Source organism: Pelmatolapia mariae, linkage group LG16_19 (assembly GCF_036321145.2).
Source record: "Pelmatolapia mariae isolate MD_Pm_ZW linkage group LG16_19, Pm_UMD_F_2, whole genome shotgun sequence".
Taxonomy (NCBI): Eukaryota; Metazoa; Chordata; class Actinopteri; order Cichliformes; family Cichlidae; genus Pelmatolapia; species Pelmatolapia mariae.
The window spans coordinates 1,700,218-1,721,572 of NC_086241.1; the positions used below are offsets into that span (position 1 = coordinate 1,700,218).

At 43.0% G+C, this 21,355-nt stretch overlaps 1 protein-coding gene across 8 annotated transcripts in view; it reads right to left on the reverse strand.

Moving 5' to 3' along the window:
• lrp1bb (low density lipoprotein receptor-related protein 1Bb) overlaps positions 1-21,355 on the reverse strand; it is a 260,158-nt gene that overhangs the window by 102,216 nt on the left and 136,587 nt on the right. For all 8 annotated transcript variants that reach the window (XM_063499991.1, XM_063499988.1, XM_063499992.1 and 5 more), the window contains 10 exons: positions 20,615-20,728; positions 17,410-17,490; positions 16,927-17,097; positions 15,287-15,469; positions 11,192-11,392; positions 9,401-9,646; positions 6,695-6,892; positions 5,575-5,779; positions 1,923-2,087; positions 1,423-1,667 (listed from right to left, as the gene is read on the reverse strand). In XM_063499991.1, the coding sequence (XP_063356061.1) occupies positions 1,423-1,667; positions 1,923-2,087; positions 5,575-5,779; positions 6,695-6,892; positions 9,401-9,646; positions 11,192-11,392; positions 15,287-15,469; positions 16,927-17,097; positions 17,410-17,490; positions 20,615-20,728 (1,809 nt within the window). The remainder of the gene's footprint in view (positions 1-1,422; positions 1,668-1,922; positions 2,088-5,574; positions 5,780-6,694; positions 6,893-9,400; positions 9,647-11,191; positions 11,393-15,286; positions 15,470-16,926; positions 17,098-17,409; positions 17,491-20,614; positions 20,729-21,355) is intronic.

Below are 21,355 nucleotides of genomic sequence, written 5' to 3' on the forward strand. Positions count from 1 at the left end.
CCGTAACAAAAATAGAAAAAATATTAGATAAAATTAGGGCTGTCAGCGTTAATCGCGTTAAAATGACGTTACCGCCAAAACTGCGTTAACGGAGATATGCCGCGTTAACGAGCTGTCCAGCCCCACGCAAAGGGTGATCCGCGTTAACGCAGTTTTGGCGGTAACGTCATTTTAACACGATTAACCTGACAGCATGTTGAAAGTTGCAGTGAACGCCTGTGCAGGCTCAGATGATTCCCATTTCAAGTCGAGCTTCTCCAACAGTTCAACAGCATCAGTAGAACTCACTGTCATCACCCTGTTGTGCACTTACTCTCTAATATACAGTCTTAAAGAGGCGATAAGCTAAAGTAACCTGCTCTGTCCTGGTGTCTCAGGTCCATAAAGCCTCGGCTCGTTCAGCGCCTGCGTGCAGCTTTACCGACAGATCTTGGTGATGATAGATAAAACAGTGGTTACCATGTGCATCACACATGAGGAAGTCCAAGGAGGACAAGGCTGATACTTGATGGAGATGGAGACATCGATCACATTCTTGGCACATGTGACCAAACTGTCAAAATCCAGGTTTTTATTTTGATGCATCTGTTTTACAAATAAATCAAAATTCAATGTCAAAGCACCCGTTTTGGGCAAAAAAAACTGTTGATTGAAAATGCAGTCTGTGCTATTAATTTCAAGCCTGGCACTGTATCTCACAGCCCGATCTGCATCTCAAATAAAACTGGCTTACACGTGTAGGCCTCCTGTCAGATAGCTCATCAACTCTGCTTCTTTTGTGGTCAGAAACTTGGCTTCTTAGCGTCTCGCTGAATCGATTACCTGTTCCACGGTGATGCGAATACAGATTTGGAGTGAATATTAATGAAGTTTCAGAAGTATTTTGAATATTTTCTGCAATCACAACACCCCATTCACACTTCTAATTGATTTGCTTATTGGACATGCCACAATTATTCACTGGCAGATGTGCTTCTCATTCAGCAGCTTCCATTATTCACATTTTGTACAAGAAAAAAAGGTAATATAAGCCAATTACAGTAATATGGATGGTGGAAAAAAAAAAAATCATTCAAAAGGTATCATTAACTCAAGCTAGCTAATTCTCTGCATGACTACCTTTTCATTCAGACACATGCTCATTGACTGACAGGCCAAATTAAGGCACAGGCAGAAGCTGGAATTAATTGCAATATGCTTCATTTTTCTTCCCTTTGCTACATGAGACTGAATCTATCCACGGTCAGTTCCTCTAGTACTACAGGATTAAACCCAAATTCAATTTTTTTATTGGTGTTATAACTGAATGCTCTGGTTCATTATTTCAAACTCCTTAAACATGTAGGTTTTACATGTTGTACACACATCCAGCCATCGAAGCGTTCCCGTTTCTAACAACAAAGCCAGAAATAACGAGCTCACCTTGTGGTTGCCTGCTGGGGTGGAAGATCTGCAAGTCAAAAGGCTGAGCACTCGTCTTCTGGATGACCGTCACATTTTGCCCGGTCCACTTATTGGCTCTCGCTAAAGTGTTCGTCCTCCAGTCCGTCCAATAAACACTGCCCCCAAAGAGAGACACGGCGAAGGGGTGGGACAGGTATTCGTGGCCCCTGAGGATCTCGATGACGCCCGTACCATCGTAGAGGGCAGAGAAAATGGCGTCGGAGCTGTTCAAGAGAGACCGACAGCGTATCAGTGCTTTAAACGACTCTTCAAATGCATCGAAGGGGACAAGTGGATATAGGGAGATCACAGCGAAACCCTCCAGTCCACTGATGGAGCTACTAGATTGTTCAAGACCCACTTAAACCAAGAGATGGCCATTGTACCAAATATTACATTTTCTCCATTATTTCATGCCTGCTGGGAGGATTTAATGTCACACATGCCTCAGAAGTCCTAAAAAGAAGATGAAGACTAACCGTGCATCGGTCCAAACAATTCTCTTTTCCAAATGGTCCAGTGTTAGTCCGTTAGGCCAGGCTCCAATCTCCATGTCCTTAAACACAATGTGTCTGCCTCCTCCGCTCATTGATGCAGCCTCGATTCGGGGGAAAGTAGCATCCCAGTCGGTCCAGAAGAGGATCCTTGGAAAAAGAAAAATGTATCTGTTTATACAACAGACAAAGAAAAAATGTACATCCACAAAACTGCCTGTTAGGCTTTACAAGCCATCACTTACTGCTGTTTGTCAGAGCCAGAAGCTGAAAAATGGGGTAATTGCTCACAATAAAATGATGCTGTAACTGCGTGTATTAACACAGACAGTGGCAATGATGATTGTCCAAGAACAGCACCAGCGATCCGGCGCAACCCTCAACATCTGTGACAGGCCTGGAAATGGGAGGCCATCTGTTTTATTATGACTTTTCACAGCTCAATGAGGCCTGAAAATGAACACCATTATTGATGTGGCCAGGACACTACCCTGTCCTACTCCAACGCAGCAAACATCAATGCTAACGCCGGTCCACAAAGTCATCCAGAACGGACGGCAAACCGGGTCCTCGAGCTTAAATCACACACCGACGACAACGAAACTGTGTTAGGAAGAAATATCCTCGACCAGATCGATAGCCTTATTCACTTGATAAGGCCTCCCTGATCAATGACCCACTACTTTGAGTGGATTTGAGTAATTAGATTAGAATTATTGCCCTGTAATGGAAATGCGCCTTTAGGCACCAAAAGCAGCCATTAATCCTACTCTGCACAAGCATGAAATGTACTGTAGTCATCCTCCCACTATAGGGGGAGTGCATGAGCAGATTACTCATTTCTTAAGAGTGTTAAATTGATTTTTGGAAAGTCTGGCTTTGCTCTAATCTTAAATGCACTGGCCAAAATATACAACTCCTGGTTAGTTCACAGTGAAATCCTAGCAGCACACCAGCGGCAGAGGCAAACCGATTCAGTGTCATGCTTCATTTGCTGATGATGAATGCTGTAGATAGAGTGTAAAATTAACTCGACTTCCAGGAGCGAAGTGCTTACGCACAGAACCGATTTCTTACTTTTGCTCTTGGAAAAAAGTAACTCAATTATTTTTAACATGTCTCAGGTTTTTTTTTTAATGTCAAGCAGTGTCATCTTAATGGGTAAAAAACTGTAGAGATCTATTATATTTATTATTATTATTAAGCACTGATGCAAAGCACTGAGGGTAAATTAAGATTGTGGGTGCGTACATGTTTAGGCATCCTTGTGAGGACAGAAAATTGGCATGTTACTAAACTTGTGGGACCAACAGTCGCGTCTTTTACTGCTAAATTTAAGCTCACAGTACACTGCCTATGTCAAAAGAGCAGTGAACCACACTGCACTGGATCAAACAGGACCACCCACCCAGGTAAAGGGTCGGTCATATTTCTGACTGGACATTTTGCTCCAGACCAGAACAGTGCAAAACTCAAAATAATAAAGAAGTTTTCATACGCTGGCCATGAATGCCATAAACGTCCTGGTGATTCAGTCTTCTAATGACTCCTTTGGCCGGTTTCAGGGTGGGATGATTGTACAGCACACATCTTTGAATGACTTTAACCTCCTGAGACCCGAGCACTTTCATAGCATGCATTTTTAATTTCTCTTTTCTATTTGGCTTTATAGAGTTCGATAGAACACCATAAAGTCACAACTGACTAATGATGTGCAAAACTCTTTATTTGGAGTCTGAACACAGCAGCATTTAGTACAAAAACAACATGAGAAACAACAACGGTGCCCCTTTGAACAATGTGGCTTATTTGAAAGAGCAAAATTTAGTATTGTGGTCTAGACAACCCAAAATGTGACGTCCCCATATGTGGACGCCCGGTCCTAGGAGGTTAAATAACAACTTCAATTCTTTTTGGATCGTCTCTAAACTACACAGGTCAAAAGTATACAGACAGGCTCAAATACGTACACTCACCTGGTTTAATAACTGAAATAACCGACTACAAGTGATGATGTCTCTGTGGCAGCATAAAGACTGTTTGACAGCGCTCACTGGACTCACCAATACTTCCTCGGAAAAGTCCTCAGTAAAGGTCTCAGGACAATTACATATTCACACATGCTGGGACAGGTTTCATCAATTCAAACAAAAGTATGTAGATATAAGGACGTGTCATCAGTTTCTGAAAGAAGACCTAAACTGTCATCCTGGGATGTTCAGGAACAAACCAATGCTCAAGCTGCCATGAACTGGAAACAGCTGCAACACCAGTGTGACCGACCACACTGGAACCAGTTTTACATCGCCGTGGACTGAGACGGTGCCCGCCAAGAAAGAAGGCCCTGCTCTGAAATCCACACCACCCTGCTGTCTGGACAAAGGTTTTATGGTCAGAGGAGACAAAGACTGAGTCGTTTGGCTAACTGACGAGAAAGGTGAGGATGACCTCACGGAAAGCTCCGATATTCAGATCCAAGCCTTTGTTATGCATCGATGTCGGTCCTGACAGAAAACATTCACCTGACTTAAAGCAGATTTAAACAACAATCCTCACCTACATGATGTGTGTTAAAATGATAAAAAAGCATGATTGTAATTACTTTCAGACCTTTACCAGTTTATCCATCTTTTATTCATTTACTTTGTGTAACACAGACAGCACGTGGACACAGCCGAGCATCTCCACTCATAGAAACAAGACATAACCTGTACCTACTTCCCACTAACTGAAAAGAACTTTTGAGAAGATGTAAACTATTAAAAAGAAAACTATTATGCACATAATAGCATCATTGTTTCACTAACTGAGATAAATATATACACATATATCCAGATTAAAGAATAACAACGTCTGCAGCGCTCTGAGGCTGAAACTTTATGTCCTGAAGTTTGATTCTTCCTGTTCCCACGTGCTGGAATATGTTTCTTATAAAGGAGATTTAAATCACTCTAATCCAAAATGCATTATTACAACAAAAACACACGTGAGGTACCTATAAAGCCTGCAACCTTTAAACAATGCCTCGTGCATTTCAAGCTAAACATGACGAACTCCCACTGTTCTCGGTGCAGCTCTTTCTCTTCAGGCACCAACAACATACAAAGTCTCCAGATGTGTCGTATCAGCGGCTAATAATGAGCTGGACCTGTTACACTGCTGTTGCAGACATGCTTGCTGACTGTAGGGCACAGAAAAGTCATTCATTTCAAAGCCACAGATCATTCTGCAAATACCCTCTCTGTGCATCTCAGCAGGATAAACAACAGCACGATTTGAAAACTGGGCCCAGAGGGGAATGATTCAAATAAGAATAAAGCTTTTATTTTTTAAAAATGGTGGTTAAAGTGTTTCAGAGAATAACATTCTTGAAGATCAAGAGAGAATGGGCAGTAAAGCATATAAAGCAGGAGGTACAGCAGCTCTTATTACTGGAATAAAGAGCAAAGCACTACTGACTGGATTTTATAACTGCTGCTTTAATGAACCCCAACATGACAGACATGTTCATACATCAAGGCTGATGCAGACGGGAAAAGCAGACGGAGGATGTGCGTGGTTTTTTTCTCATAATTTTAGAGCCTGATGGAAAAACAGCTACCGAGTCTGTAAATGAGGGAGCTGGTGCCCAACGTACCCCTGTCCCGGGTCGAGAGCGATGGCCCGCGGGTGCTCCATCCCTCCGGCTATGAGCGTAGTGCGCATTTCTCCGTTAAGCTTGGCCACCTCGATCTGGTCCAGATTGCTGTCGATCCAGTACAGCTTCCCAGTGATCCAGTCCACAGCCAGACCCTCCGGAGTGGCCAGGCCGTGCTGCACGACCACCTCGATTCCCGTTACCCCTGAAACAGCATTGGCAGCAAGAACGCATGACTTCACGTTCTTTCACATTCATTCAGCCCTGAACTTTTCTAATCGCCGCTCGACTGAACCGCGTGCCAGAAGGCAAATGTCTGGATGAGTCAGATCGGACATTTAACAGAGCCCTGCTAGCTCTTTAAGTCAGTGTGATGTGTGATTGAGTCCCTGTGAGAACAGACCCTAACCCTGGGCGCTGACAGCTGCATGCTCTGCTCGAGTGCTGCACGTTCCCCGCACCAAACTGCATGTCCTCAGTACTTCAGAGGACTTCAGACGACGCTTAGACCTGATACTGCCAACAGTTTGCACTCATCATGTGTGGAAGTAGCTCATACAGCACTGACATAACCGACAGTCAGCAGGAAGCAGTGGTTAGTGCAGAAAGACATTCATGAAGCAAACAAAGAAACTCTGAATAATCTGGAGGGAAGCTCTTTAATACAAAAAAAGGCAAATGGATTATAAATATATTAAAATCCATCTGTTTACAGCGATTCTCACATGGATGGACTTTTGTGGGTGTTTCACAAAGGGTGGAACAGCCACAGAGGTGATATCTACTGCTCCACAGAGGCAAATAAAGGCTCGGGCTCAGTGAATGCACTGCCACCCACAAAAATAAAGAGCGAATGAGAAGTTCTGATTCATCATTTTATGAGACTTTGTACTACAAAAGCTTTAGACTTCTGCAGTATTTTTAAGTTTGGTCGACCTGAGATAAATTGTAAGGAGACAATATCAGCCCTGTGTAGCAGAAATGAGTCTGTGTGACAGCAGCAGGATAAAACAGAACAATATCATCGTCGCTGTCTGAGAGGAAAAATGAGCGAGGCGTGAAGGTCTTTACTGACAGCGACGCAGTCTTTAGATGAAGGAATCTGTGTGTGAGAGCATACCTCCAGACTCTGAGAGCTTCCCCCTGTAGATCTTATCTTCCACCACATCTGTCCAGTAAAGGAGGCTGTGGTTGAAGTGGAAGTCTAACGCGATGGTGTTCCTCAGTCCTGGCACCAGCAGGCTGTAGTCTCGTTTGTGAAGGTCTATTCGTCGTATCTCGTGCCGGATCGAGAAAATGACGAAAGCCTCAAAGGGATCTAGTGAAGGCGAGACGGTCGAAATAAGTTTTATTCTTATGTGTAAATTATCAACGTACCATGAGAAGAATGAGACTGTGGCCGTCTTCATCAGGATTTTCACTGTAAGGTATGAATGACACAAAGACACATTTCTGATTATTGTTACCAAATATATTTAAAAACAGACAAGATAGCTGCATAAAAAATAATAATAATCTACCATGAAAACAAAAATCAACCATGACCCTCATGAATCACGTGACTAGATATTTGGTAAGACTTGCAGGTTTTTGTCGTTTTGTAAAGTCAAAATAATGACTCTGCAAACCGGATGCACATGTGCACATCGCCGCTGACCTATTCTGCTCCTTTTTCATCTGTGCTGTAATCTTCCACCTCTCCTATTCATCCAGCTGAGGCCTAACGCTGTGTGCACACTGAGCATGAAGCAAATTCAATCTAAAGAACAGCTTTATTATTTTTATAAGTCCTGCAACAAAGTGGAGACACTGACGCGCACATAAGGCGGCAGATGGATGTCTTTTAAGGTGGTCAGCGTTGTCGTCTTGCAGTAACCACACAGTGCCAGCTCCTGTTATTAAACTATATCCTCCACACCGAGGAATTAAATGATCTTGTTTAGCAAATATTAGAGCCACGAGTCTGCATGGCTGCTGCCTTGTTTAGTGAAGTCACTGTCCTTCCCTGCTTTACCTAAAATCAAACATCTGCTTCCCTTTTCCATTAAAGTGAATGTCAACCCTTGTGCTAACTGCTAGCAGCTAGCTTTAAATGATGCCATAATACCGTTGAACATTAATGGAAGCCTGAGCGTGCTCCTGTGCTATCAGGGCTGCATGCTGCAGCACATGCAGATACGTAGACGCTACAATCAGAGATCGCAGGCTCTTTTGTTCCCTAGAAGACATTTTAATAAGTCACACAGCACAGAGCCGCTGTTCGTGTTATTAATGACAACTGCTTTTTGTAACAGTAAAATTTGCATAGTAATTAAAACAATTAAGCTTAATTTGCTGCAATATATTCCCTTTACTCGGCTTCCACTCGGCTCAGCGCGCTGTGCAGATGACACGCTTTTAAACGTTTCTCATTGGCTCACGCCATAATGTGGCGCGCATTTATATGCATCAGATGCAGCCAAACCGATGTGTTGCCAAGCACTTTGGGAATCAACGCGCGGCATTTTCCCGTTTCTGAAAAAAGCAGATACATTTGTAAGTCGTGTCTTTTGAGGAATAAATGCTGCAGGGTCTCTAAGAAGTGTCTAAATCTAGCGACAAGTCGTAAAGCTGGCAAACCGCGCTCCCAATCCCAAACTCTCCGGCCTCGCCCACCGAGGCTCCGCGAGGCTATTTCTGCCTCCAGTGCAGCTCGTCTCCTGAGAGGCGCACAGCTAACACTTGGAACATGCCACACATGGACACTTGTACACAAACTGCACTTAGTATTTCAAAAACTTTTGCAAGTCTTTTCTTCACAGCACGCTTTACTCAGTCGCACTTTAGGGAACACAGATGTAATTAAAACTGTGTCCTTGCCTCAATGTCACATCTCAGTGCTGCGACCAAACTAGCTACAATGCTTCTGCAGAGACGACGTGTACTCACAGCTTTTTCCCCCCAACAAGCCATTTATTACTGCGATATGAAAAGAAAGAAAAGACGTGAGCTCTGGACTTCACAAAGCATCCAGCAGCAACGCTTCTCAGGATTCAGGTGCAATGCTTGTGTTTGCATGCAAAATGTGATTTATGATGAAGCTGTACAATTCAGATCAGCTCCCAGAGAAAATTGTGTATTTTCCTGCGTTAATGTAAGATTAGAGCTGCAACTGCCATCAATCTCAGCGCCAAAGAGAGAAGCGAGTAATCAAAGCGAGGTCCATAAATCTGAACGCGACAGTCCAACAGCATGTGTGCAACTATTGTGTTGCAGCGGCTTCAAAGCGGTCTAATCAAATGGATTAGTGAGTCACAGCAATCACATTAGGAGAAAGTTTGACTTTATTATGCGATGCCAGGCCGGTTAAACGTGTGTGTTTGTGCGATGCTGGGCCTGAGGTGAGTCAGCTGGCAGAGCTGGCTCACTCAGCATCAGAGGAGATGGAAACAGACAGTTCTCATGGCAGCCGAGCCTCTTCACATTTGATTGGATTTGAACAGATAGATACTCTAAATCACCATCTATTACTGTTCTTCAGACTACCTCTCCACTTTTTTACCACTCACAGACGCTAACACGAGGACCTTCTCATTACGTTCTCATGTTTCAGCCGCTACTGTCCGCAGAATCAATCGATTATACGTTTCTCTATAATTAAAACTTACATTTTTCAATTACTCGCTCGCACCGCAGCTGAGATTTCAACTCAAAATCAAATGCGGTGCAGGTGCATCACGGCCAAGGACAAATGTATTATTACTGCAGCCACAGACCGGCAGTGCTGCACGCTGGAGGTAGCCTGCAGCATCACTGAAACAAACATTAGAAGGCTCGGGTCTGTTACCTGTGCTGTGACAGCTGTCGCCGTCCGAGTCGAGCATCCATCCTGGATAACAGGAACACTTCACTGTGGTCTTGTACTGCTCACACACTTGGCTGCACTTCAGGTGACGGCTGCAGTAGTCCACCACCTCACACGTCTTGTTGCTGGAGTCCAGGTGAAGCCCGGGGGGACACGAACACACAACTCCTTTGCCCGGTGCCACAGTGCACTGGTGACTGCAGCCCCCTCTGGCTACAAGGCACAAATCTGGGGTGAAGAAAGGTCCCGAAATCTTAGAAAGTACACAGAGATGAATCTGTGTCTGTCTGACAGGAATCCTAAAGGTTTAATATTTGAGCATAAGAAAAAACATGTGGTCTTTTAAACTGTGAGCTGCTGCAGACATCATAAGTCAAGCATAAAGGTGGTGTGTAATGAGCAGGCACATAAACAGCAGGTGGGGCAGATTCATGAGGAGAAGAGTGGCGTCTATTTGCATTTAAAGCAAAGCAGGAAAAAACTCATTTTTTCTAGAAATTACATAAAAAACAAGTCTTAACTTTGTGCTCCTTATCCTGTCGTAAAGTTCTTGTTAATTAGCAGCTCGAGATGAAAAATCGAGTGAAAATGAAGCTGCTCTGTTTCCCTCACTGTGAACGAGCCGCTGATTTCAAGACCTGGACTTAGCAACATAAGGAGAAATGGTCACAGTTGCTAAATGGTGGGTGTGAATCCTGCTGAGCTGCTGCAACTCAATCAGACCCCTGAGGTCCCATCTGAACACAGCCTAATTTTCAATGAGGAGCCAGAAGGCCTCTTTTAGCTACAAAAACACTTGAGGGTCCTGTAAGGCCCCCACGAGGCTCGGCTAGTGATGCTCTTGAAAATGAACCTCCGTGTTTACGCTGTTCACTTTTAAGAGATTAGATGGCAAGAGCTGCTCACATGAGATAATCTGTTTCATCTGAAGGCTGTTGGACAAACACTTGCAGACTTTTCTTCATATTCTGTCCCTTTGGTCTCAACAGACACCAGTTACATGCTGACGGGACACCGAAGAGCTCCACTGGGAGATTTCTGGCATTCCCAACATCACAACATACTTGCATATCACACTTGTGATGATGTGAAACACTGTAAATGCAGATTTGCCTTTAAACAAAGGCTTGCTTGTCTTTGTATCGACTTTCTTTGGTCCCAAACTGCTGATACACATCAAGTTTTCATTAATCCATCCATGCAGAAAGTGCATCGTTCAAAGTTTCCGTGGATGGAAGTCATTATTTTTGACACTTTCTCTTTAGTCTTCCCACTTAAAATGATTCTTATATGAAACATTCTCTCGTGGGCTTGAAAGGTGGGTGTAAATGTTCCTGAGGAAGAACAGCCGTTACAGTCAGCTTGGATCTCGCCGTTGACAAGTTTTGTCATATGTCTAATTATCCGCTGTGTAACTTGTCAGAATCTGTTGACACTGGTATGACTCAACTACTCCGGAAACTTTTCCAACCTTTTTCTGACTGAGCGTTTGATGAGCTGTCCGCATTAGCTGTCCACAACAAAAGGCTGCGTTTGGAAACCTCAGCGCCAGAAAGGAAAACGAGAAAAGCCGGAATTTTTACAAAAAGTGTGACGGCGGTCGGTAAAACGCGATAAAACAGAAGAAGCGCGTGGGTGAGCTTTGCTCTGGATGTAGGCGGAGCCATGTGTAGAACATTATATTCACTGGTTGATCCAGTGTTGTGAAATTAGATCATCAGTAATCATACACGACTCTTGTGTCCACATACTTTAGACATAAGACATCATTACCACAGATGGGTCCTTCGTCGGAGCGATCCGCACAGTCCACTTTGCCGTTGCAGATCTTATCGGGCGTGAGGCAGACCGAGGAGTCGTTGGCACACGGGTACTTGGGCGGCTTACACACAGCCGACTCACACAACTCTTCGTCCGAGCGGTCCTCACAGTCGATGTCCCCGTCGCACACCCAGCTCTTTGTGATGCACTTGCCTGCAGGAGCCGAGCAAACATTAGCACAAATCTTTCAAGCAGGTGAACGTTTGATGACTAACTGATGAAATCTCTTTATTTCTAACATTCCACAGGATTCAGAAATAAAGCTCCTTGCTGATGCATTCAGGGGGAGATGGATTTCTCAGTTCTTTTGTCATAACCTTAAAACATAAACGCCATGTATTATTCCCAGAAGGCCACAGTCAACAAGCTGCTTCTCAGGTTTGTGTTTAAACTAATGAAAAAGTCCACATACAATCAATATTCCCTGTGCTGTGCAAAGGAATCTGATTGGTAAATCCCTCATTGCGGGCAGAAAGACGTAGGTAGAACCACGAGGGGGGGTGAATAACAGAGACACTGGGATGTATCTGCATGCTTTTCACTTCCTCACTCAAAGCTTGTATGTTTTCCACATTTTCGATCCCACCGGCTGTGTTTGGTGCCAGATCGGTGCAAACTCACATGGGATGGTGACGCGACTGCGAATGCGTATGTTTGCTTTTAAATAAAAATGCATTTACACGATGCTGCTGATTTAACCCGTTATATTCTAAATGTCTCATTTAGTGGCACCGCAGTTACAAAGATAAACACAACACAACACAACACAACACAAACACTTCTCCATGAGTAAAATATGCTCGACACTTGGGGCGCAGATGCTGTGTTGGGCTGTTTTTGTGCTAATGCACATGGACAAGGAGGTTAATCATTTGTGTAATTGAATTAACCAGTCTCCATCCTGAACATTTCACCTTGAACGACACAGCCTGAAAACCGTACAGTCTGAGAGCAGAGGATGGATCGAGGATGTAAAAGAAGGGAAACATTTTTATTCAGAGTGGGAGGCACGAAGGGGAAACCTCCTTCTGAGTGGATTTATTAAACATAGCTATTGCTTATTATTATTTTGAGGGTGAAATACATTTTTTATCTTCTTTCCAAATATAGCCAACCTACTAAAATATCAGGTTTCATATTTAATTCAACAAAACGTTAGCGTAGCCACAAATGAGAGATGGCTACTCTTATTTCTTGAGATGGTCCATCCTCTCAGTGTGGCTGCAAATGCACTTTTAAATAATAGATGAGTGCATTTACAGTGTTTTTCTGTGTGCATTTGAACATTTCTCACCAATTAGACCGCTCCGTGTATAAAGAGCTTCATATTTGCTGATATCATCCACGTGATCCTGACTGCACAGCAACACTGTAGCGCATTTTAGTTCAGAGGTGTGTTTAGTGTAATGCTAAAGGTAAAGATCCCTGATATTAGGTAAAAGCACACACTGTATTCACTCCCATATAAATGAGTGGATTGAGTGTATACAGTAGGCACTGTAAGCCAGATTTATTCCTGCAATATCTGGCAGTGATTCCAGACTAGAAGTTCCTCATTAAACTGTCTCAGGCTAAAAGTCTCAAATTGAGAATAAATCCTTCCCCCCATTTAAATGTCTGACTCTCCTCCCTGTGACTGAATACTTTATCAAACACAGTGTATTTAAAGGCATGAGATTAGATATTTCACGCAAAAAAAATGTGCTTCTGGATAAATTACTGTGCTTGTACTATTAGCATTACTTATTAATATGTAGTATTAATAGCAGGCACCATAGTCAAGTGAAGCATCTCGCTGCATTATAGTAACTATCTAATTGGTGGTATATATCGTGTTCGTGTACCTCTGTTGCTTTTTATACTCACACATGGACAGCGTAAAAAAAGAGCACACGCCACCGCCTCTGTCACGTGCATGTACTGGGAGCAGGAAGGGAAAGCTGGGCTGTGAACTGGCCTGCACATGTGCAGCACCAGTGGGGAAGCTAAATCTGATCCATCGAAGCATATCGACTGAGGAATCAGCTGATGTCACTGAGATTGTGCCTGAGCTTGACTTCATAGTTTGGTTAAGCTCCTATCACGCTAGATGCTGTTTTGTTGCATTGCTTCAGATTATCCTCTTCATCGCTGCCTCTCCTTCATCCGTCAGAGCTGCTAAGACCGGCTCTTTTAGAAAGGCTTTTTTGAATATTTCCAGAGAGGGCACTGTGTTCTTCAGAGGAGGACAGAACAAACTGCATGAGTGAACAGAGATCTGACACGGTGGAATTAGAGAGAATAATAACTGTGTGCTTTAGCCAACCTGTCACCATGCAGCAAAAATGAAAAGGAAAAGCGTTTAGTGATAAGTGGAAAATTCCAGGACTGCAGACGGATTTTCTTTTGTTTTTGACCTTTTTCTTACACTTAATACAAGAAGGTAGATGCTCAGTCGGGGTGCATGGACTGTTTAAACAGAGGGCTCTGATTGGTTCAAGAACTACATGCAGATGGAAGATTCATTTATAACTCATTCAAATGAAAAATGAATGAAATCAAATTAAATAACTGAGAGCTATAGCTGTTTGTTTCTAACAAGAAATGCATACGTATATATTATATGTATATATGAATATAATATGTATATATACAGTACATATATGTATATACACTGTATACACTGTATTTTCCTCACTTTAAGGCGCACTTAAAATCCTTTAATTTTCTCAAAAATCATCAGTGCTCCTTCTGTATGAATTCTGGTTGTGCTTACTGACCTCAAACCGATTTTATGTGGTACACGGCGCTCAAAAATCTGTCAAAAATGTTTTAGTATGACTTTGGTAAGCTATGAAGCTGCACCGCTTGATGGATTGTTGGAGCATTACAGTTACCGTAGTCAGGAGCCTCGCGGAGGAATCTGGGTCCTAAACTCTGTCAGTTTCAGGTCCCAAAGTCAAACGATCACTGCGGCATCACTGAGAGTTACAAACTGTCTAAATTCTTTCATCTTTAATAAAATGATCAGCGTTGCTGCTTTACCAGGTGTAACAATGAAGTTTAACATCCATAAAAACAGGATTTATTAAATTTAACGGAGTTAGAAGTTAGCAGGAAGTTAGCTCGCTAGCTTCCACCTAAACATGATATAGCATGTTCTGACTGAGAGATTTCTGAAACAAATTCAAACGTACAGCTCTGCTATCACTTCCAACATAAATGAAGACAGGAAACTAAACAGCAGTGACGTTTGTAGGGTTACTGAAGTTGGGCTAGCTGGTATATAATGTTGTGCTACGTGATCGCTAGTGACACAGCTATGTTAGCATAACATAAACACAGTGAAGCTGGAGGATGAACGCTAACTTTTTTCCACTGGATAAAAGTTAACGTGAGGGTTCCCGATGGTTAGGGACAAATGCAATCGCATGGCAGGATGCTGTAAACGGACCAAACTTCAGTCAGGAGAACAACTGAGATAATCCATCCACAATACGAGGTTAGTCATTAATATACTGCAACAACATGGAAATAGAGCAGCTGTGAGAGAATTCAACATTAATGAATCAATGGTACAGAAGTGGAGGAAGCAAGAAGAATGAGTTGAGTAAAGTTTGACTTATCTGTTTTGTTTCCCTTAACGAGCCTTGGTCTGAAAAATACAGTGAGTGTGTATGTGTGGACTCTCTCATATGATGTATTTAACTATCTCTTTAAGTTCACCTTTGTTTCAAGCAAATGATGCAAATGATAAAGATTTTCTTACTGAACTCAAATCCATGCTAAGTTCAATTTTTATGCCTCAGGATCCGATGTTACCACAGTCAGACCAACGGCATCACTGTCAGCTGACTAATGAAGTGTAAAAATTAAAAAAAAAATCTGGAAAGTATCTCAAAGCTACGAAACATCAGTTTGCATTAATTGTTGAGTTATAACTCACACAGTACCACAACACAGAGGTGGCACCTCTAGGACAGCTCTGTGTGTTTCTACCTGTCATCTGCACATTTAACTCACAGCTCGTTGTTATCATGTTGTTTAACACTGTGCTGTATTCACTACCTGTATCTTTGCAGGTGAACTTAGCCTTGGGGTCACACATCCTCTTCGTGCCCTCGCAGTCCTTCTCATCGCTCCCATCCTCACAGTCCTTATCGCCGTCACAGCTCCAGCGCTCCGGGATGCAGGTCCCGTCGGTGACGCAGTGGAATTCCTCGGCACTGCACTCGATCACTGGTGGCAACACTAAAACAACATTAATTTGACAATGAATGCCTTTGAGATATACAGCAAAGTGTCACGGGCAAAAACGTCGTAGTTAACTTTTATTTTAAAAGAGATGTATTGGTGGCAAATATTTATGACAGTGAGCCGGGCAGTGGCGTCTATAACGGGTCAGCACCCTTAGAAGAATGAAGTTATTTCACAAGTCTTTAAGGTTTATGTCTCCAACATATTTCTGTCTTCTTTAATCGCTCTGCTTAGTATATCACACACACGGGTTTCATCAAACAATCGGGTACGACGGCTGTGTAATGTGTGTGTGTGTACACATGTTTAGACATCCTTGTGAGGACAGAAAACAGGCATGCTACTATACTTGTGGAGACCAACAGTCCTCATGGGGACAAAATGCTGTGCCCACCAGTTTGAAGACATTTAAGGACAAAATGTAGTTTAAATGTTCCTCTGTGGACCGAAGTCCACCCTGAGGTCCTCATCTTCCCCCGATGAGCCTTTTCTTTTTTGTTCATTAGTTTTTGTCCCGTTTTGCTTGTTAGTATTTTGTGTAATTTCTTTGTCCCCTGTTGGCTGGTTAGGGTTAGGCTGAGGGTCAGGGTTAGACATTCATTCTTAATGGTTAGGGTAAGGGGCTACGGAAAGCATTATGTCAATGAGATGTCCTCACTAAGATATGAAAACGAGTGTGTGTGTGTGTGTGATTGTGGAGTGCACAGCCTGTGTTTTAAGAACGGTTGGGTGGGTAAGCAAAACTCGCCCAACGATACACGACCGTGCTCACCGGAGGACCCGGGGATCAAACTACCAACCTTCTGTTGAGCAGATGACCCACCCAAGCCAGCTGATCCATAGTGAGGCATAGTATCTGACTCACTGGTTCAAGCTCACCTTATTGTATATTTCGTGTGTGTGTTGATTTGGATGTGATGGCTTAATGCTTAAATGAAAAAATAGAAAACTATTTAACAGTAGAAGCACAGCGGAGACAAATTCAACCCTCTGGGGTGAAGGCAGAATTAGACACAGGGGGAGGAGACGTCTGCAGCTCCCATCAGGAAATGGTTTGATGAATAGTCTACACATTCTAGTGACAAGCAAGCGAGCTGTGAGTTTTCTAGGAGCTTACATAAGGTTTGTGTGATAATTAGATTAAATGATTCAAGTCCTGATGGTAAAATTCCCCCGAACACAGAGCAGATAAGATTTAGTCACACAGCAGTGTGAACACAGAGTTAGTGGACTCGAGCTGATTAGCTGTTAAACTTGTAATTACAACACCTACATTTAAATGCTGATTTGAATTGCAACTAAAATCATTTGCACACTCAAATAAATATAAGTCAGCGCTCATGAAGGTGGCACAGGCAGCTCGTGTGTGATGATTTAATCTATGACAGTGTATTATAAATAAACAGGTTAACACTAGCTGTTTGATCATCAGCATTGCAGACATCGCTTACATGCAGGTCCACCTCTGCAGGTCAAGGTCTCGTCGCTGAGGTCACCACAGTCGTTGTCGCCGTCACAGGCCCAGTGGTCGGGGATACAGCGGCCATTAGAGCACTGGAAGTGGGTATTGGAGCAAGACTGGATGCAGCCCACTTCATCGCTGCCGTCTCCACAGTCGTCATCTGCACACATGCGCAAAAGTTCAGTGACAGCTCAACATCATTATGAACGCTGGTGGGTGTCAAGTATAAGGTATATATAATCCTGGTTAATAACACTAAACCATAAGGGTTGTTGCCGTTGCACAATGCACTTTTTTGATGAAAAACTTGGGCTGTTTTCTCTGGGCTTTGTGTGTGTGTGTGTATTGTGTGTGTGTGTGTTGTGTTTGTTTGTTTTTCTCTGTATGAAGAGACTGCAAATCAATTTCCCACTGGGGACAATAAAGTTACCACTGACCAAGGTTAGAGTCAGTTTATGCTTCCTGCACTCACCTGAATCGCAGTGCCACTCCACACTGATGCATCGTCCACTGGAGCAGCTGAACTGGGTGACGGGCTCACAGGTGGGGAAAACTGCACATAAACAAACATAAGTTCAAATTAAAGAAATATTTGCTTCACGAAGCCACAAACAATTAGCTGTGCTTGTAACAGCATAACAAACATTATATGGAAGCTGTTAGGCTCAAAGACGACAGTCTGAGTGAAAGACTGTCGTATCATAACTCATAACTCTGTCGAATAAATGAAAATAATCTATAAACTAAAAAGGTTTTTATAGGCAGCTGCACATGTTTGAGTTATAGGAAGAAAAACAGGAAAACAAGAATGATTAAAATCATTTTTTGCACATTATGGTTGTCTGCACACATCACGGGGTAACTCATTCATTAGTCCTGAGATATTTCAGTCTTTGTGAAACATCTTCAATATAAATTTTACTCATCATGTTAATTCTTATATGAAGGTTTGTTAAAGGTGTCAATGACCAAAAACTGAACATATTAAAAATATTAATTATTGTTATACGTCTTTCCATACATGCATTGATACTCTGACTTAAAGAATAACTTTAAATGATAATAACATCGATAAGCTGTAGTTTAAATATATCTGCTGACAGCTCCCGCTTCACATTCGTGACTGCAGGATGGTCCCAGTGTCTCACAACGCTCAGGTTTAATCTTCCTGTCTCCACCACAGATTGGTAACCGTAGGGATTTTTTAGTAATAGCTTTAACCTCAGCGATCTTCCAGAGATTCCCATTTGGGTTCATTTGGGACTCTTGGGTTAGCCGTTTCATCATTTTAGTTTTTTCCCCTTTTTACACAGTGACAAAGTGCATTATCTGACAGAACAGAAAAAAGTTGTCTGATTAAAGTGATGTTAGGAAAGGAACATAATGTTTGAATCAAAAATGATGGATTTTGAGATGTCCAGCATCCTTCTGATTCTTCCTGCTGATGACACACTTTCTCTCTTACTGCTTCGATCGAGAGGGTAAAAACATCACATTCACCTGATGAACTGATCATCAGCAGGTGTGTAATATAAAAGCATTCATGCTAGTGTTAACACAGTCCCTCCAGGAGTGGACGTCCCAGATCAGACTGTGCCAGCGGTCAGAGAAACAGCAAAAACCCAAGAGCTCCGTCTCAGTTCAACATTACGTTTCACGACAATACAATTAGAAAAAGACTGAATAATCAAACAGTTTCCGGTGGACTCTGTGTGCTGATGACATTGTGACAATGTCAGGTTAACGTTTTTATTCCCATCAGACACCAGCCGTGTTTCTGACTCGGAGATACGGTATGTCCTGGATGCCTGAAGCTTTATTGACTCGAGTATAAAACACAGGCCTATATTTGAAATGATTTGTTGACTGGAATACTTTTAGGCGCTGCAGAGGAGACAGATAATATTTCTGTCCTACAGGATGCTTTCCTCAAACATGTCAGGTTTCAGCGACGGCACATGCCTGGCTGGAATTTAACATTCGTTAAAAATGAAGACGAGACATACATAAATAATGAAGGTTTCGAGTAAACAGTGAGCGTTGTTAAAAATAAAACACCGGCATCCATAAATAATGTCGGCGAACAGAGCTGCGAGCGAACCGAGCGCCCAGTAGAAGACGGTGTGTGACAACTACTAAACTACTGACAAACAAAATCCAAATTAGTATCAATCTCTAAGGCGGCCACCACTGAGCTTCAGGTGTTCCTAAACCCACAGTAGCTCCACTGAAGCTAAGTGAGCTGCCAGAGCTGCACAGAGCAGCGCCTGCAGAGAAGTAATGCCTGAGGAAGCTCAGACAGCAGTACGGGAGAGAATATGTTTTGCTGCACAGCTTGATTATGATTGAATGAAGCCGAGCATGAACTTTAATTACTGCTTACACCCCGGCTGTTTGTGACTGCGTATTGAAGCGGCTTAGGACACACAAAGGGAGGCTGAGGCGATACAGCACGCTGCAGCATTTGGCAAACATCGATCACTGTTAAAGGCTGATTTCATACAAATAGCGATTAAAGCGAGTCTTAAAACCTTTAGCCCTTCTTTTAAACGTATGCTTCCAATTCAGCATCGCTGATGAAAACGTATGAAATTTGTAGCTGCAGACGTTCTTTCCCCTGCCTCAATAAAAGGTTAAATACATCTTCAAAGAACTCAAAGAGCTCAAAACGCTCGGGCCATAATGGCATGCCATGTATTTTTATTATGCTTTCTAGGATTAGCCCAGAACACAGAGTACAACTTTCCCTAAGTGAAGCTGACAGATTGTATAATACCACTGAGACATGACTAGAGAACAGTGAGCTACTGTACCCAGCACCACCCACCGAAGCTGCTGCCATTTGTGAGGACATGTCTAGGTCTTGGTCCAGAGAACACGGCATCAATAACTGAATACCAAGTCTCTCTGTCCACTGAATAAAGCAGCGCCTTTCTAAAACGTCACAAAAATGCGCAAGAATTTTGTAGTTGGAAAATGTCTTCTGAGCTTCTTCTATCTTCATGTTTTCAAACGGCCAGCAGAGCAAAATCACATTCTCTCCTTTTCCAAATGAAAGCTGTGGACATTAACCTGCTACTTTTGGGAAGCAGCCACACTAAAGGGATCGAACGAGGGACCACCGACCGGCCGGAGCTACTGACTAAAACTAAATCCTTTACCTCAGCAGGCAGCTGGTGACATTGTTCACCTGTGCTTCCTGCTATCCACCCTGCATCAGTCTTCCTTTGTCTTTGAACCTCCAGCAGCTCCACAGGCAGCATTACACACATCCACACTGCACTAGCCATGTAGGTATAGCAGCATAGACGCTGCATAGGTCTGTGTTAGCTTTGGTTTGATTTGTTTTACATAAATCTCTTTCATACCTGTCACATTAGCTGAGCTGTTTTGTTGTGAACTGCATCGTATACATTTGACATTTGTAAAGAGATTTTTGAAATTTCAGCATATTAAATTTACAGCCCTGAAAGTGTTAGGTAGAGTTAAAACATCTCACTAATATTAAGTGTGAGAAGTAAAGCACAGATCGTTACAGAAAATGACCCCAAACGCTCTTATTTGTGTTTAATGAAATCATTATGTTGCTGTTAATCAAACAGAGCCGAGACAAACGTACTCGGTCACACACAGAGTGACGTTTGAGTGGCGTCTGGCGAAAAGCACGCGTGACTCACCGCAGGATATTTCATCAGACTTATCCCCACAGTCGTCCTCCCGATCACAGCTCCAACTGCGAGGTATACATCGTCCGTTCTGGCAGGAGAACTGGTCTGCCTGACAGGGCTGGGCTGAGGAAGAAGAAAGAGGCCACTTAATTCAATCGCACCTGCATAAGTCAGTGTAGCGGGTGCACAACAACTCTAATGGTCACTAGATCACCCAAATGTCAATGTAAGGCCAGCGCAAACCCTTTATCACTCAATCGCGGGGTTGAAGACGGCCGTGGAAAACGTGCCGTTGCTGATGGGCCGTCAGTTACTTGCTGGTGGTCACGCACGTGACAGCAGCTGAGGTCTTGCTGATGTGGCGTGTCAATCCACCGACGGGGGAACATTCGTCATCCTCTGGCTAACGCTCATCGATCGATCCTCTGAGGATAAAAAGCTCCGGAGTAGTACGACTAATGCGATATGCTGTAAGTGTCCTCGTAGATGCTCCAAGTCTTTGATACTAGAACGCCCTTAAACAATGAGATTGATTGCACAGTACCGCCGCTCCTTCACAGCCTCAAAATATTACAGTGACGGCTGCCTTGACAGCACCTGACACCAGTGTTCAAGTCTTAGAGAATAAAGCACATTTGAAGTGAGAACATTTTTATCAAAAGATGTCAGAGACAAATGTTTCATGGCCTACTGTGCAGATGAGAAGCTGCGCAAAGTTTACATAGCTGAACAGCCCTCAAAACTGATCGG